General features: G+C 37.3%; 1 protein-coding gene across 1 annotated transcript; it reads left to right on the plus strand.

Annotated features, from left to right (window-relative positions):
• Positions 1 to 3,304: 3,304 nt before the first annotated feature.
• rasa1b (RAS p21 protein activator (GTPase activating protein) 1b) lies at positions 3,305 to 16,901 on the plus strand. Its single transcript, XM_036595924.1, is given in 22 exon segments — positions 3,305 to 3,689; positions 4,253 to 4,829; positions 5,075 to 5,227; positions 5,325 to 5,460; positions 5,596 to 5,662; positions 5,756 to 5,889; positions 5,995 to 6,025; positions 6,348 to 6,401; positions 6,500 to 6,669; positions 7,027 to 7,086; positions 7,213 to 7,336; positions 8,347 to 8,502; positions 8,587 to 8,678; positions 8,776 to 8,856; positions 10,508 to 10,665; positions 10,790 to 10,866; positions 11,078 to 11,250; positions 11,821 to 11,977; positions 12,081 to 12,223; positions 13,310 to 13,387; positions 13,552 to 13,686; positions 15,081 to 16,901. Coding segments are annotated over 21 exon segments (2,388 nt in total). The 5' UTR covers positions 3,305 to 3,689; positions 4,253 to 4,704; the 3' UTR covers positions 15,165 to 16,901.
• Positions 16,902 to 17,159: the final 258 nt, after the last annotated feature.

Genomic DNA, 17,159 nt, shown 5'->3' on the forward strand with positions numbered 1-17,159 from the left:
AGAATATGTCCTGAAAAATAAATAATTTGTACTTAATGGACATTTTGAATGTGAATAAAATAATTGTCAAGTGGTCTTTGTGTCTTGCACAATACTGTAGAGATTGTTGAAAAACGTGTGGGATGAACTAAAGTGGAGACTCTGCAAGTAAGAACCTAGAAATCAGTGTTTGGAAATTGGTAGTGTTATCTTTGCAAATAAAATGATGCCAAACATACTTGACTCCTTAAAATCCCAGGCTTATTATATATTAAGGCTTATTGTTCAGTAAATAAAAGGACTTCAATGCAAACTCCCTGAGATATTTTTTAAGTTATATTAGTGTGTAATAAAACTTTGATCATTTAAGGGGTCAATTTAGGAACAGTAATTGTAACACTTCTTTCTCAGGAAAAGAATGTCTTGTGTTAGAGAAATGGCATCCTAATAGGGTTTAGACAATAATTAGAAATAGTTTATTGCACAACAGCACAATTCAACAGTCCTGAGCACATAAATCACTAGATAAACAATTTAGCAAATTTTATCATTTTTTGTTGATAGACAGCACCAATATTCTACAGTCCAGTATATGTTTGTTAATGCTTACACATACTTATTTGTTTATGGCATCACAAATAATAATAACGAAAATTGTGGTAGCCCCATTCTCTTGTCAGAAAAGGGTTATTTAGGAAAGAGCACACTGGACACTGATATGACTCAAGACATACAACAACCACTCAGCTAACTACTGAGTACAGCTGTGGTCCAAAAATCAATTACAAAAAAAACAAAAAAAAACCAAAAAACAAACAAACAAAAAAAAAAAACTGGTCATAAGCAGTATCTCAGCTTGTTAGCCCAACATAGGCAGAACTGATTTGTCTGCTTAATGTAAGAGTCTATTTACAGCATGAAAATGTCTCCATCTAGTGATTCACCTGAGTAGCTCAGTTGGTGGACATAGTCCGTTGCGTGTCATCCTCAGCTTAAATCCTAATGGTTAATTAGATTACAGACCAATCCATACATTTTCTTTAATCAATCAATGCTTACTCAATGACAAAATACATTCATGCAAATTTAATAAATTTAATAAGCACTTTGGGATAGGTGATGATGGGGCTATAGGAATGAGATAGTCAAGAACATACTACGGACAATAGATTGCTTGTGGTGTAATATAGAAAATCTTGTTGGGTTCAGAGGAATGGCACTGTCTTGATTCAGAACCCACTTGACTGACTGCTATCACTTAAAAAAGCAACCAACAGTCCCACATTAAAAAAAGTTCACAGTATGATAAAATACTGTCATATTGCCCCCACCTAGCTTCTCCACCTCAGGAGTAGACTGCAATAATTTATTGTTGTCTTGATGTTCCAGGACATGTATAAATATTTTGCACATTCCCTCTTCAAGATCATTCCCCTACCACAAAAAAAGCACTTCATGGGCAAAAGTACATATTCAAATATTTTTTTTGAATGCTGAACAAATGTACTGAGAATTAAGCACACTTAATGTCATGGTGTTATTTATCTCCACCACAGGTTCCCAAACCTGGTCTTGGAGTACCCTGAGCATTTTAATGTTTTCTCTGCTTGAACTGACCCACTTCAACTCAAGAAGTGCTTGTTAATCAGCTGATTAGTGGATCAGTTGAGTTTGTAACATGGAAAATACACCGATCGGGCATAACATTATGACCACCTCCTTGTTTCTACACTTATTGTCCATTTTATCAGCTCCACTTACTATACAGGTGCACTTTGCAGGTCTACAATTACAGACTGTAGTCCATCTGTTTCTCTGTTAGCCCTCTTTCACCCTGTTCTTCAGTGGTCAGGACCCCTATAGACCCTCACAGAGCAGGTACTATTTCATCCTCTAGTTCTTCATCAGTGGTCACAGGACGCTGTTGGCTGGATATTTTTGGTTGGTGGACTATTCTCAGTCCAGCAGTGACACTGAGGTGTTTAAAAACTCCAGCAGCACTGCTGTGTCTGATCCACTCGTACTGGCACAACACACACTAACACACCACCACCACATCAGTGTTACTACAGTGCTGAGAATGATCCACCACCCAAATCGTACCTGCTCTGTGAGGGTCCATGGGGGTCCTGACCACTGTAGAACAGGGTAAAAGGGGGCTAACAAAGTATGCAGAGAAACAGATGGACTACAGTCTGTAATTGTAGAACTGCAAAGTGCACCTGTATAGTAAGTGGAGCTGATAAAATGGACAATGAGCGTAGAAACAAGGAGGTGGTCATACTGTTATGCCTGATAGGTGCACATTTGCAGAGCAGAGAGTAGTCCAGGGTTGTGATTTACTACACAATTCTTTAGCTGGATATCAAAGTAAGCTCTCATCAGGGAAGCACGTGTTTGGGCAGCTTTTTGATGCTATTGTCATTTTTCCATCGTGAATGATGCACCATTTGGCTTCAGTCTTCTATAATGACATTGCCAAATACGATTCTTACTCAAATAATGGTATGCCTTTGTTTCTAACGTTAATGATTCATTTTCATTGAAAAGCTTTATCATTCAAGAAAGTACAGTGTATGCACTGTTCTCAAGAATAACTGGTACAGAAGTTCTGCAAATTTCTCCCTGAATTCACAGCAAGGGGGCTTCTGCACCAGTATTGTGCTGAATGGAGCGTTACAGCTACTCTAACCCACTTGCGTTCACACCTAACAAATGAATGTGCCGCCATGGAGCAGAAGTTCAAACTGATAGAATATCGTAAAACCCACAAGAGGCGTGCACACGGCAATCCCAACAAGAGGGCTCCCAACTTCGCTCATACCACTTCCTCGCAGCAGTGCCCCAACGGCAGAAAGAATGGCGCATTCACACCGCCGCATATTGCATGACTATTATTAGACGCCTTTCTTAGGATCTCTAGAACACACTAATTAATTTGTTTTTGTAGTTTCTCTTGCAGTCGCTATGACTAAAATAGTAGGTAGTTCGGATTGTATTTATTTTAGTGCAAGCACTGAATAGTGCCCGAAAACAAACACTCAAACAAAGTTATGTTAAAGTAACTGAGCGGCACACTCAGCACTTTGAGAACCAGATCTGTGCTTAAAAAAATAATAATTTCTTAAATGTAATTACCATTTTACAGAAAATTGGGTTATTACACTTAACTGGACGGGACTGTTAATCATTTTTAATACTTCAAAGTCTTTAATGTATGCGAAATTGTATCACAAGGCATGCCTATGAGTAGAACATTTTTAATTGCAATAGGTCTGCTGAAGCTAGTGTGGGCCGAGCAAGCGGTCAAGAAGTGCGGAGGGGTGAAGCAAGGAGGGGCATTTTTCTAGTGAGGTGAGGGTTAGTGGTGTATGAGAGATTGTCGAGCCAGCGATGCAGCCAAAGATGTGCTTTAGACATCGATTATGAAGTTACGTAGGTTATAAAAAAGTTAATGTAAATAGGACTCGCGTTTATATGCCTGCCTCATACCAAACAGGAACGCTCGACGACAAATCAGCGTGGGACTTTTGGGAGAAACCTGGGGACACAGATGGACTTGGTTAAAGCAATCGAGCTAGCTACATAGCGTAACAAACTAGCATATTAGCTAACATATTTTGTTCTTAACTACCTGTGCGCATTGGATTGTTTTAGTCGGTAGAGGTTAAGTACCTACTTAGTTGGAAATGCTAACCACATTGATACAGGTATTTGATTAAAGTTAGTTGTCCTATTGCTTGTTGTTTACCCGAGAAATTGAATCTGTGTTGTGGCGTGAACTACTTTACATTAAGTTCGCCCTAACGCACTGGTAAATGGGCGTGTAACTGAGGTAGTTAGCTAACGCTAGCTAGGCAGCTTTTTATTCCCCTCCTTTCAAAATACCCATTAACTTGGGATATAAAAGAAAGTGAAGACTGAATTAAATTACCCTTATGCTTGATTTACTTCACTAGCTAATATAGCTAGCTAGCTAGCCAGGCAGCTTTTTATTCCCCTCCTTTGAAAATATCCATTAACTTGGGATATAAAAGAAAGTAAAGCCTGAATTAATTTAACCTTATTCTTGATTTACTTCGCTAACTAATATAGCTAAACTAACTAGCTAGCCCGCTACCTACATGGCTAGGAAGTGCACTAGCAATTATCAAGATATTTAGCTTGCTAGTTGGCTTGGCTAGCTAACTAGCTGTTTGTCGAGTGTCATAAGTCTCAGTTTAAGAAGTGGAAAAGTTGTAACCTATATAACTTTCAAGTTATCTCTTTACAGCATAAACTTGCAGAGGTGGATCTGAAGGGGGAAAGAATGCCCTCGGTGTGACTGCACTCGGTCAAGCCTAACCCTGGCCATTCTTCTGCTTTCCAAAAGAGAAAATGATGGCAATGAGGAGCCCGACTCTGCCTCGGCAGCGACACGGAGAGGTGGTAAAAGTGGCATGGATACAGTATGGTTCTCGGCCTATCCGAGGATGGACTTGGGCCCTGCTCCCCAAGTTAACATCTCCCCAGGCATATCACGTGAAACGGCTCCAGAGTTGACGTTGTATTCGGTTGTTGGAGGAGATCCAAAACCGGGAGCGGACATATGGGCCACAACAGGAATTGCCAGTGCTGGTACCATGGGGCATGGTCTGTTTGAAGATGCAAGCATATCATTGCCATCTCAAAAAGAAGGAACGGCCAACTAGATATCAACATACCTAAGTCCACAGGTACACTTGTATGCTCATTTTTTTCCTCAGCCGCCTTCCGCCATATATGGGGATCGAAGAAAATGATGCTCTGGACGGTCAGGAATATGAAGAGGAGGAAGTAACTTTTCCACTTACTGCACCGCCTCCTAATCAGTGAGTTGGCATTTTCAGCAAAGATGGGCGCTGTAGATGATGATTTGAGACAGGACTTGGGTTTTCGTCCTCAACCCTAGCAAGTATGCAAATACACATACTGAAGAAAATTTGTGCAGTGTAGTGTTTCAAGTGGGATGTTGTTTGACTTCATTTTAGAAAGTACCAGTACCAAAGCGCTTGTTAACCTTAGCTCCTCTGTATTTGTTGTTGAGTAGTTGTTATGGGAGTGTGTAACCTTTCAGGTGGTATCATGGGAAGCTGGACAGGACAATAGCAGAGGAACGCTTGCACCAGGCTCAAACACCAGGCGGCTACCTCATCAGGGAGAGTGATCGTCGGCCTGGCTCTTTTGTGCTGTCTTTCCTTAGCGTGACTAGTACTGTCAACCACTTCAGGTGTGTTTCTGTGCAAGAAAGTTTAGTTCCTTAAATTGTAGGCCATCAACCAATTCGAAATATAGCCAAACCATCAATTTGTTAATTATGTCTGCAGGATCATTGCCATGTGTGGAGACTACTGTATTGGAGGGTGTCATTTTTCCTCCTTGTCAGACTTGATTGGTTATTACAGTTATGTCTCCTGTCTGCTGAAAGGAGAAAAGCTTCTTTCACCTGTGGCTCCCCCAGAGGTAATAGAACCTCCTTACAGAAGAGTAAATAGAAGTCTCTCTGTGCTTTTTTAAGTTAACCATTGGAAGCTGCCAACAAATTACAAAAAAGTTGTATTAATTTTTAATATTATTACCTGTTTTTCTGATGCAAAGCCTGTTGAGGATCGGCGAAGGGTGCAAGCCATTCTCCCATACACAAAAACTGAAACTGATGAGCTCAGTTATGGTTTGCTGAGTCACTTCAGTGGTACCTGAGCTCTAAGAGTTTTCTATGGTTTAGCTTTGATGGTGATATTATCAATACTCATTTAAGGTGTTGTACTCTACAGTTTTCTGAAAGGAGATATGTTTATAGTTCACAACAAAGATGAAGATGGCTGGATGTGGGTGACAAATGTCCGAACTGATGAGCAAGGCCTTATTGTGAAAAATTTAGTAAAAGAAGTGGTACGTACTAAAAGTGGAGGAGTTAAAAAGACAAATCATCATCTGTGTATGGACATATTGTTTTGCATTGGTTTCGTGATTGTCTTTGATGTTGTTCATTAATAGGGACGAGAAGAGGATCCTCATGAGAAAAATGTATGTTTGATTACATTTGTTCTATGTTGCTTGCAGTGTTCAGTTCAGCCTACTAGGAACATGCACATGGTGCACTGATTTATGCAGATGCCTAGTTGACTTAAAAACTGTGATATAAGGTAGTGTGATTGCTACTCAAATCTTATGGCAAGGCAAGGCAAGTTTATTTATATAGCACCTTTCATACACTGCTGTCATTCAAAAAGAAGAAGGGGGGGGGGCAAAGTAGGGAGAGAGTTCAGCATCCTATTGCTTATGTTGTGACATTAATTCTTAGTCTCTTGGTTTGTGGCCTTGCCTTAACTGCTTCTTTCCATAATGCAGATGGTATCATGGGAAGATAACCAAGCAAGAGGCCTATACTCTACTCAAGACAGGTCAGTCATAGCTGAGAATGACTGTTATTAACGCCAAAAATAAAAATAACTTGTTCATTTTTACTAATACTTTTTGTTTTATTACCTTTTTTCTGCAGTTGGACAGGTGTCTAGTTTTTTAGTAAGACTGTCAGACAGCACACCTGGAGATTACTCTCTCTTTTTCCGCACCAGTAAAAACATCCAGTGCTTTAAAATCTGCCCAACATCAAGCAACAACTTCATGATGGGAGGTCGTGTCTATAACAGGTGAACATGGGTAATAGAAGTGCAACAATACACATCATGGTATCGCAGTGCAAAAGTGAGATAATGCATTGTAAGAAAGGACATTCTGTTGATTATGCATCCACTGCACTGTTTGAACATGAAAATCAGCACCAGTTATCTCCAGACTAGTAGTGAAGCATCTGAATACATTGAATTAAATATCTTGTAGATATACTGTTGATACATTACTTACATTGAGTAGATGTATTGTTAATATGTTACTTTAACTGTGCAACAATGAACCTCACCCAACCCTGTGTGTTTGTTTCATCTAAAGGGACCACTCAAAATAAAGTGTCACCCTTTTTTTTATCTACCCTGTTCTTTCTGTTTTTCAGTATGGATGATCGTTGAGCATTATAGGAAAGAACAGATTGTTCAGGGTTATGTTCTGAAAGATGCTGTACCTGCCCAGGTAAGTAGCATGTTAAGAGTTGTCCCAGGAATTTAGTTTTATATGATTTAATGTGTATTACTGCCACTCTGTAGTATCTATAATGCATAAATTAAGTTCTGGTCTTTGTCTGTGATTTCTTTTCAGTGCCAGGAGCAGATACTTGTTGACTTTGCAGAGGGAAGAGAAATCTACAAAACTCTACGTCGAAAAACAAAGGATGCATTCTACAAAAACATTGTAAAGAAAGGGTATCTTTTGTTTAACAAAGGTATTTAAACAGCAGTTTAAAAAGGTTAACCCCTTAAAATCACAGGTTTATTACCTACTAAGACTTCTTATTCAGTAACTACAGGGACTTCAATTCAAACTGGTGGAGATATTCTTTGTTAGAATTAGTTATTCTGAGCATAGAATTGTTCAATAAAACTTTGTAGCACTGTAGATGGTAAAGAAAAGCAAAGTTATATAAAATTATTAAGCACCGTAACTGCAACATTTGAAAAGCTGTCCATGGTTGGAAAGTTTCTGTAGCCTTCTGATATTCTAATACTCCTTAAATAGACCTTCATTTGCTTATTAGTACATGTCATATGTTGGCAAGAAGAATTCCACCGATTTTTCTAAATGTCTGCTTAGTAAGTAATTAAGATGTATACAAATTAATTCAGAGCATGTATTCAAGCATTTAATACCTCTAAAACAGTGGTCTCCAACTCTGGTCCTGGAGAACTACCTTCTTGCAGAGTTGAGTTCTGGCCTGTTTCCAATAAACTGCACCACCCGTTACTTAAGTCTAATACATTTGATCCAGCCAATCAGGAAGAATGATTAGCTGGAACAGGTGTGACAGGCTCTGCTGGAAGATGGCTGCCCAGGATTAGGGTTGGAGACCACTGCTCTGAAAACTACTTCACAGAAAGTTATCACATGAAGTTGTTGTTTGCCATAAGATTTTGTCATAAAACCTATTTTTCATGCAGGGAATTGTAAGATTTTCTGATTTTCTTGTTTGACAGAACAAGATGTACACATGATTTAGTAAACAAATTGTTTTGGTAAAAATAATGAAGGCCACATTATTACAACATGCATTCATTCAACATTCATGTGTTTTCACTATATTCCAAGGCCTTGCAATCACAGAGTGTAGCATTATAATTGATGTATTTTTTTGACATTGTGCAGCCCTTAGCCTTACCTGGCGTAAAATGCTAAATTCTACCACTGTTTAGTATATGTTACCTACTTTCATGAGCTGATGTATGTCTAATTTTAAAGGAAAAGGAAAAAGATGGAAGAATCTCTACTTCATTCTGGAAGGGAATGACTCTCAACTCATATATTTTGAGAGTGAAAAGCGAGCCACCAAACCAAAGAGTCTAATTGACCTGTGCGTATGTTCTGTGTATGGTGTACACGACAGTATGTTCAGCAGGTAAAATTTTAAACTTGTGTTATTGAAGTGGGTATAAATGACCTACTTTAACAGCAATTGTGAAACACTGATCTTTTTCTGTTGGCCAAACTGTTTCCAAATAGTTTTTGAGCAGTTGTTTAGTGAGGAACACTATATCTTCTACTTTGCAGGGCAGACCCCTGAGCAAGCTCAGGTATGCTACATACTAAAAGAGAAATTAATTAAATATTGCACATTTATAAGCACTTTAAAACTTTTTGCATTTTTTAATTGATTTCTGTTCTCTCTAGGACTGGATGAAATGTCTGCAAACCTTCTGCAGTAACCTTAGGAAACCTTCCCAGTCTTCGTCAAACAAACGCCTTCGCCAAGTATGTTGTCAGATTGTCCCCTTGGAATTATAAGACTCTGTCTGCATTTTGAGCAGTTTGGAGATATTGAGCTTCAAAGATTTTGCATTCTAAATAGCAAAACTGATATGTGGAACAAGTCTGTGTCATACATGAAAATGCCAGACAACCTAAATGTATTCTAAATGTACAATATTAAAATGCCATCAGATTTGTAAATTAGATTTTTTGGAACAGGTCAAATGCAGACAGAATATTCTAATCTTAAGAACTCACTTTCTGCTTGGAATTATAAGGTGCCATCTTGCAAAACATGAAAAGAAGCAACGATTTTAAAGGAACACAAACAGGTTACTCATCATTTGTTTTAAAAGATAAAATTAGTGTTGTAGCAGAGTGTGTACATTATCAGAAAGTGAAATTTTACGCCTCTTTATGGCATTTTTATGACATTTATTTTTATTAATTTATTTTTTGACATTGCTCTTGAAGTATAAAGGTCATTGCTAAATGTTTTGTTTAGTGCAGAGGTCAGTTTTAGGTAGGAACTATTAGTTATAGTTTTCTTTAGGTTTCACAGCAACCAGCTACTGTAATGAACTGTCCCGGCAAGTAAGTGTAGCCGGTCAGTCTAAAGGCGGTACGAGATATTTGTTTTATATCTAATGAGCCAAAATGTTTTATTTTGGGAGAAAGAAGGAAAAAAAGCTGGATGAATGTAATAAAGACCAATCAATTCAAATGCTCATTAATTAATTACCTTTAAGGTCTAATATTAATACAATTTAAGACTAGAATTTTTAAAGGACTGCAAGGAAGCAGGATTTTCAGCAACATGTTTTCATGTTTTTCTGCTACCTCTACTTTGTCACTAGCCTGGAGAGAAAAAAAAAAGCATATTTGCCATGTCAGGGATCAGGGTCATCACATAAATAAAAAGAGACAAAAAAAGTTAGTAGCATTGACTAGCTAAAGGCTACAATAAAATCTAATGTTACAATCATTCTGCAATCATTAATATATTAGTACAGAGGTAACTGTTAGAACGATCCTTCTTCAAAAACCCAAACCTATCCTTTAATGCTAGCCTCCTAATGTTAGCTTTAGATGGCAGGCTAATATTAGCAAGCTAGTGTTACCTGGCTGGCGCGGTAGCTAACAATGAAAATAAAACTCATCAAGATCTAAAATGATTAAAAAAGACTTAACATGCCTGTCATTCGTACTGTTGTCCTTCATGAGATATTAATGAAATCCTCCATCTTGAAGTTTCTCTTAAACTTCGCGTTGCATGACATTCTCATTTTTGACTCCTGTGCTCATTTTCCCAAAGTCACAGAACAGTGCGGCGACATGACAAAGAAGCAGAGTCTGATTGGTTCTCGTGTGTATTTGAAGTGCTGATTGGCTCACAGATAGAACCTTATAGAACTATGTTAGAGTCTGACTTTTGAGATAGGACCTTTTTGTTTTCTAGATAAGTCTGAGTCCAAAAATGCATACAACTCAAAAAAAACACCTCACATAATGTTATCACAGAGTAAGAATATGTGAACAACTCAATTTTGACAAAAATGTCAGATAGAACCTTATAATTCCAAGAGGATGAAATATTGATTTTGCTGATTGTGTGTGAACAGTATTTGCTAATCTGTTTTTTTTGTGCTTTCAGGTGAGCAGTTTACTTCTCCATGTTGAAGAGGCTCACAAACTGCCCAGTAAACATTTTACAAATGCCTACTGCAACGTCTACCTAAACAGTATTCAAGTTGCGAAGACCCATCCCAGAGAGGGCCAGAACCCTGTTTGGACTGAGGAGTTCATCTTTGAGTAAGTCTTGTCCTTCCAAGTGTTAAGTTTAGACAAGTACATTTTTTGTAAAATACGTTTTTTTTCTGTCTGAACTTGTACATGTCGCTGACATGCATTGTATTTCTCTAATTTATTCCCTCAGTGACTTGTCAGGTGACATCAACAGATTTGAAATCACTCTAAGCAATAAGACGAAAAAGAGCAAAGAGAGTGATATCTGTTAGTGTGCCACTTCTCACTTGACATTTCACAATGTCCTGTGATAAACAATACTTATCTGTATTAATGTTCTGTATCTCTTTCTTAAAGAACATCAATGCTTTTAGATCTCTGTGAGGAGCCTAATTTTCACACCTTAATTTTTTCATTAATAAAATGTAAATAATTACTTTATGATTGTTGGAAGTTCTCACTTTTGACTCCTTTGCAGTATTCATGCGATGCCAGCTATTTAGATTGCAGAAGGGCCAAATGATTGATGAGTGGTTTCCTCTGACCTCACATGTACCTCTAAAGGGTATCGAAGCTGGCTCACTGCGGGTCAGAGTACGGTACTCTATGGAGAAGATCATGCCTGAAGTGGTTTATAGTGAGTTCAGAGAGGTAATGCAAATGGTTATATTAGCTTGTACATTTTAAGTGAGCAAACACTAGTTGTCATTAGTGTCTCATACATTAATTTCAAAGCATCGTACATTATTTGGACAGTGGCACAGGCTCAAACAGCCGTTTGACCGAAACCTTAAATATTGCGTACTCATGGGATCAACTAAAATGTTTCATCTAATAGGTGTCACACTGGTGCCAAGGAGGGTGATCACAGCAGAATGGTGCGCTTTACTTCTGCATTGTAAATACAATGTAATATGTCAAGAATATCTTAGCCCTGATTCCAAACTTGGGGAAAAAAGAGTTTGTTTCTACTCCAGCATTTTGACATTATAGCATGGTTTGTGTGTAGCCACTGGTTATTGTTCACAGTATTTTATTGCAAGTGTGTTAGTGGTGGTAAGTTTCAGCAACAGTTATTCAGGGAGTTTTCTTTACAGTGTTGATCATTTTTGGTCATCAGTCATTTTTTTTTTTTCTGAAGCACAATAATGCATCCACTTAGGCTTTTTAAGTATGTTTTTAATGCAGTTTCATGTACTCTCTTACTCTTGTTGTTTACAGCTGATTCTGCTGAAGGAGTTTCATGTCATAAATGCATTAGCAAATGTCTGTGGACAGGACCGCACTTTTCTGGCTAGTATTCTACTCAGGATATTCAGACATGAGAGACTTGAAGCCCAGCTAAGGGCACTTAACAGCAGGGAAATCAGCATGGAGGGTACTTGTCATACTGATGACTTAATATTGAGCAGTTCATGTTGAATTTTGCATCTGTGAAAAAGAAACCAAATCCTTTGAAAATGATTGACCTTTTCCGCCAGATGAAGCTACTACACTCTTTTGTTCCACGACCCTGGCCAGCACTCTTATGGAGCAGTACATGAAAGCTGCGGCAACTCCTTTTGTTCACCACGCTCTTAAAGACACAATCTTAAAGATTATGGAATGCAAGCAGTCTTGTGAGGTAACACTTCTTTGTCACACACATTGTCACACTTTTAGGCAGATAGCATGCACCTTGCTTAGATGGATTGAACAAGTGTCAAATTCACATTGTGGGGCAGCACTCACCTCTTGCGGGGGGATATGAACACATTTCTTGTGATGCAAATTGTTACGTCTCTTTGAGTATTTGATGACTGACAGAAGTGAGGGGACGGACGGCAGCATTACTGTTTTACTTGAAGCTTGGCTTTTCAAGTAGTCAAGGTGTATAATACAGTATAGTATAGGACAAGTTTAACTGCGGTTGGCTGGTGTGATGGTAACATGGTAAACCACGATATGTAAAAATGTGATGAGTCAGTTTCCTGTTCCATGTCGGAATGGATAAATAAACACATTCCACCGATTTATATTATAGAGGGCTCACTGATTGCTGGTGTGGGAGCTCCACAGTAGGTCACGCTAACAGAAAAAGGAAAACTCAGAAAAACTAAGCATGATAGCAGTTCAGCCATGACAAGCAGCTACAAGTATCAGAACCACAGGTTCTCTGCATATGCCACAGAACATGTCTGATTTCACTGTGTTCACTTATTTGTTAACCATGTAAAGTGAACTACTTTTTTTATTTTAAAATAATGTTAGCTGAGACAACAAAAAGCATCTTAAGTTCCCCGTTCTCCCACCCCTCTACCTCCACCGACACCCTGGTAATACCGTAAAATGCAGTAATGTTTGGAGACGGTTGGAATTAATAAAGGGGATACTGCCTAACACTAAGTCTAACCTAACTTATGAGAGCATGACAAAAAAAGTTCATACATTGATTAAAAATCCTTCAGCCAGGCATGCTAAAGCACAAGCTGCAAAACGCCTTGAAAAATAAAATGGCCAGCATAAAATCTGTTTTTTAGACCCACCTTCCCCTACAGCCTCTCGTACACTCACTTTGGTAGCCAAAGCAGTACAGAATCTAGCCAACCTGGTGGAATTTGGCACCAAGGTAAAGTTAAACTGTGATGATACTTCTTCCTTTGTCTGCTGGACGTTAAGCTTTTTGAGATTCATGGTGTTTTCTTTTTTTTTTCCCCTCCTTACCTGTTAGGAGCCATACATGGAGGGAGTAAATTCATTCATCAAGAGTAACAAACACAGAATGATCATGTTTTTGGACGAGCTAGGGGTTTGTCTACCTTTGTGCTTTAAAAAATCTTCTTTTTTTCTTTCTTCTGGTCTCAGACATGCTTAGGAAACATCAATTTAATTTGCAAAAACGTGAAAACTGTAAAGATAAAGTGATTTCCATATCTCTTTTCTGAAATATGATTGCATTCTTAAACTTTTCAGAATGTTCCTGAGCTCCCTACCACTACGGAGCACTTCAGCACTCACCTGGCCCGGGACCTAGCTGCCCTCCATGATCTCTGTGTGAGCCATTCGGATGAGCTGCGTATCCTCAGCAATGAGAGGGGTGTACATCAGGTATGGCGCATCGACTGTTCAGCAGTATGAATCACCATAAATCACTTTTTCCTTCAGTGTAGTTGATTTTTTATTTATTTATTTTTTTTACTTTTTGGTGAACACCCAAATGCCTGTACGAACAAAACTAGTATACTGTATTGTGTAGATTGTCCAAATGTTCTTAGAAATGTATTTACATTACCCTGCAGAATTATTGGCACCCTCAAGTTAGAGGATTGCAATTTTCATAAGGAGTGAAGGAATGATTTGGATCAGTGTTCTAGGAGATACAAAATAACTGCCTTTAATCTTAAGAAAATGGCTTGCTGTTTTTCCGGAGTCCATAATTACATGTATGTTAGCAAGATTTCCAGAATTCTTGAAAGGAAAAAGTTCTGTAATGTAAAATATTCATCAGCATACTTAGAGAGGAAAAACCTTTTCTGCATGACCATTTAACAGTATCTTCTGTTAAAACTATTTTGTTTAAACTTTTAATTATTGCATTAATATTGGATATTTTTTAATATTGCCAGCCTTGGGTCTAATTTCATTTATGTGTTTGCTGATCTTTCTCTTGTTGACAGATAAGTTTGGCTTGTGCATCATGCCAGATTTATACACTATCAAAAAAGAAAAAAAAATTCAACAGTAACTAATTTTCAGGATCTTCTTTGCGAATCTTTACCAATGATGCCAATTGCTTCAAAGGGTACTGTTTTTATTTACAGATATTTTTATTTACAGGGCTTTAAATGAAACAGAGATGTCAAAGAAACAAAAATCACAAAAACATTGGAAAAATGGTTTGTATAGTGTACTGTTTAATGTTAAATCTGAACAGGAGAGCAGGTTGTGATGCTGAAGTTGTGATGCAACAAACAAGAAATGTCATACTCAATAAATGCCAGATTGTTTTCAAGAAACTTATTTAGGAAAATTGTTTATTCAAAGAAGCTGGTCTGTAGTGTTTTCATTATTAATAAGCGTGAATGAACTTGGCTCTTTGTTAGCACAGAGGGTTGCCTGCTAAGCAGCTATGTCTTGGCAAGCAAATCTCATATAAATTGATTAAATGTCATGGTACTGTCCATTGCCTGTAAACAGAACGTGAAAATGGGTCAAATGTATTCATAAAGCTTTCAGAACAACTTGGCAACTGAATTGTTACTGATCGATAATGGACTGATTAAAGTAATGCAAATAGTTTTGCTTACATAAAAAATGAATTTGCACAATGTATTTGATTCTGTCTACCAAGTATTGAAAACTCAGTATTTAAATGTTTCTTTTTACCCTCAGCTTTTAATGCTGTTTATGTAATGAATGAATTTCACTTTCATGCTATGCTTTTTTTTCAGATGTTTTGTTGGCTGTACTTATTTTTCCTTTCTCTCTCTCTCTCTCTCCAGCATGTGTTGAAAAAACTTCTAGCAATCACAGAGCTTCTTCAGCAGACTCAAAGCCAGTATGCTGGACCCAGCATTACCAGATAGTATACTATAGCAAGACTGTAAAGATTTTGTGGCTTTGTTTGGCTGTTGTGGTTCTCCAATTCACAGTTCCCAAATTCTGTGTATTTTATTACATATGACCAATACGTATGTAAAATGTCATTTGGGAAAACAGAACATTTGTTTTCGCCTTAAGTGCCTAGTTCTGAAGAACATTCAGGTTTATTGATTGTTAATCTGTGGGAGGTTTTAAAAATGCTACTACTTATTAACACCCAATATTTCATACTTTTGGTAGCTGGATATACTACTGTCATATGAATATGGTAGGATTAGCTGAAGAAATTTGTAACAGTGAATGTAGATTCAGATCAAATGGGGAACCAAAGTTCAGTTCCTGTTGTGCTGGCTTCACACACGCAACTTAGAATTTATCATTTTTCCTATTTGCTTATTGGAATGTGTGCACATTTGACATGCCAGCTTCACATTTTCTGTAAGTAATGACAAACTTAACAGTTAATTTGAAAAGAAAAATAGAAGAAGAACATGCATATCACTGCAGCATGCACAATGGTTAGCTTCTTTTAATGCAAATTGAATTTTTGGCATGGAGAGGTTGAAAGTTGATTTTAACATAGTTGAATATCCTAATGATACGCATTCTGAATCATTTGAACTGTTTGAGCAAAATGAATCAGTTGCTTCGATCAGATTCAAAGTTTTGAAACCACTCACGCACTTACACACATGCATGTGCTTTCCCAAAAGGTATTGAAAACAATGTGAACATTTTCACTTTTAAAGCTTTATTTTCTGGCGGTCACTTGCAGTGCTTCGCCACTTATGCACAAGAATAAGACACATTTAATCAGTATTATTGTTTTCAGAAGTGCAAATAATTCTAAAGCGAGTGAGCTAATCCAGTATGTGATGACTCAGTAAACTTAAGTTTTGAATTTCTTTAAACACAAGACTATGTAAAGATTTAGAGTTCCTAAAGAGATCCCCTCTTTTGTTTCTACCATCGCTAAATATGCCCAGGTTAAAAGACGAATGGCTATTGCCAAGACATATTTTAGTAATACAAAGTGTATGTGTTTCACTGCTCAAAAATGTGTGCCTTTTTCCTGCATTCTGTGTCTGGCAAAGTGTGGCCTTGGCCCAGATTTGGGGCTTTTCTCATGAATATACATTCATTTTGCTTGCAAGATGTAGCAATACATAATATTTGAACATGCTCATTAACCCTCTCAGCAAGGATAGGATCATGAGTTGTAGTGACTCTAATGGTTAGCCAAAGAGCTAAGATAAATCTGTATACCATCAAATAGGAATGTTTGATGATTAAAGATTCCTACAAACTTAAGCCTTCTTTATTCACCAATAAATGTAGATGAATGATGCATTGCAACCTAAAGTGATTTTTGTAACTGACAAGGGCTGACATTCTTTATATTCTGTATAGGACGGATTTGTTGTCTGTTCATACGAATACTAAAGCCAGTTGGAAAACTATTTAGTTTTATATTCCAGTGCTATATAGGAAGCACAGTGCAAATAAAGATATTTTGTATCAAAACAATTATTTTGCTAGCAACATGAGTTTGAAAAGATCATTGATTTTGTCTTTGATTTTTGTATGTCTTCGATGAGTATGTAATGACAGTATGAGTAAATGTCATCACATATGCATGCACACAGCTTACTGTTTTGTAAAATATCAATCATTTCTCTCTAATATATGCAAATAAATCAAATGCATTTCCCTTCTTTGAAGAATGTCTTGTTCATTTGTTGACATTCTCTCTTATTTTGCTTGTCAAAATCATGTAAAATACAATAGCTAGGGGGAGAATAAATAAAAAACTAAATAATAGAAGAGTATGAAAGAATAAGGAGATTAATGAAAACTATAAAAGTATAGTAAATATGTGCATAGAATAAAGACAACAGTTGGGAAAACAATTATTTCAGTTATATCTTTAAAAATACTTAATGGGACTGTGAAACTAACGTTTACATTACATTCTACAA

Source organism: Colossoma macropomum, unplaced genomic scaffold (assembly GCF_904425465.1).
Source record: "Colossoma macropomum unplaced genomic scaffold, Colossoma_macropomum, whole genome shotgun sequence".
Classification (NCBI taxonomy): Eukaryota; Metazoa; Chordata; class Actinopteri; order Characiformes; family Serrasalmidae; genus Colossoma; species Colossoma macropomum.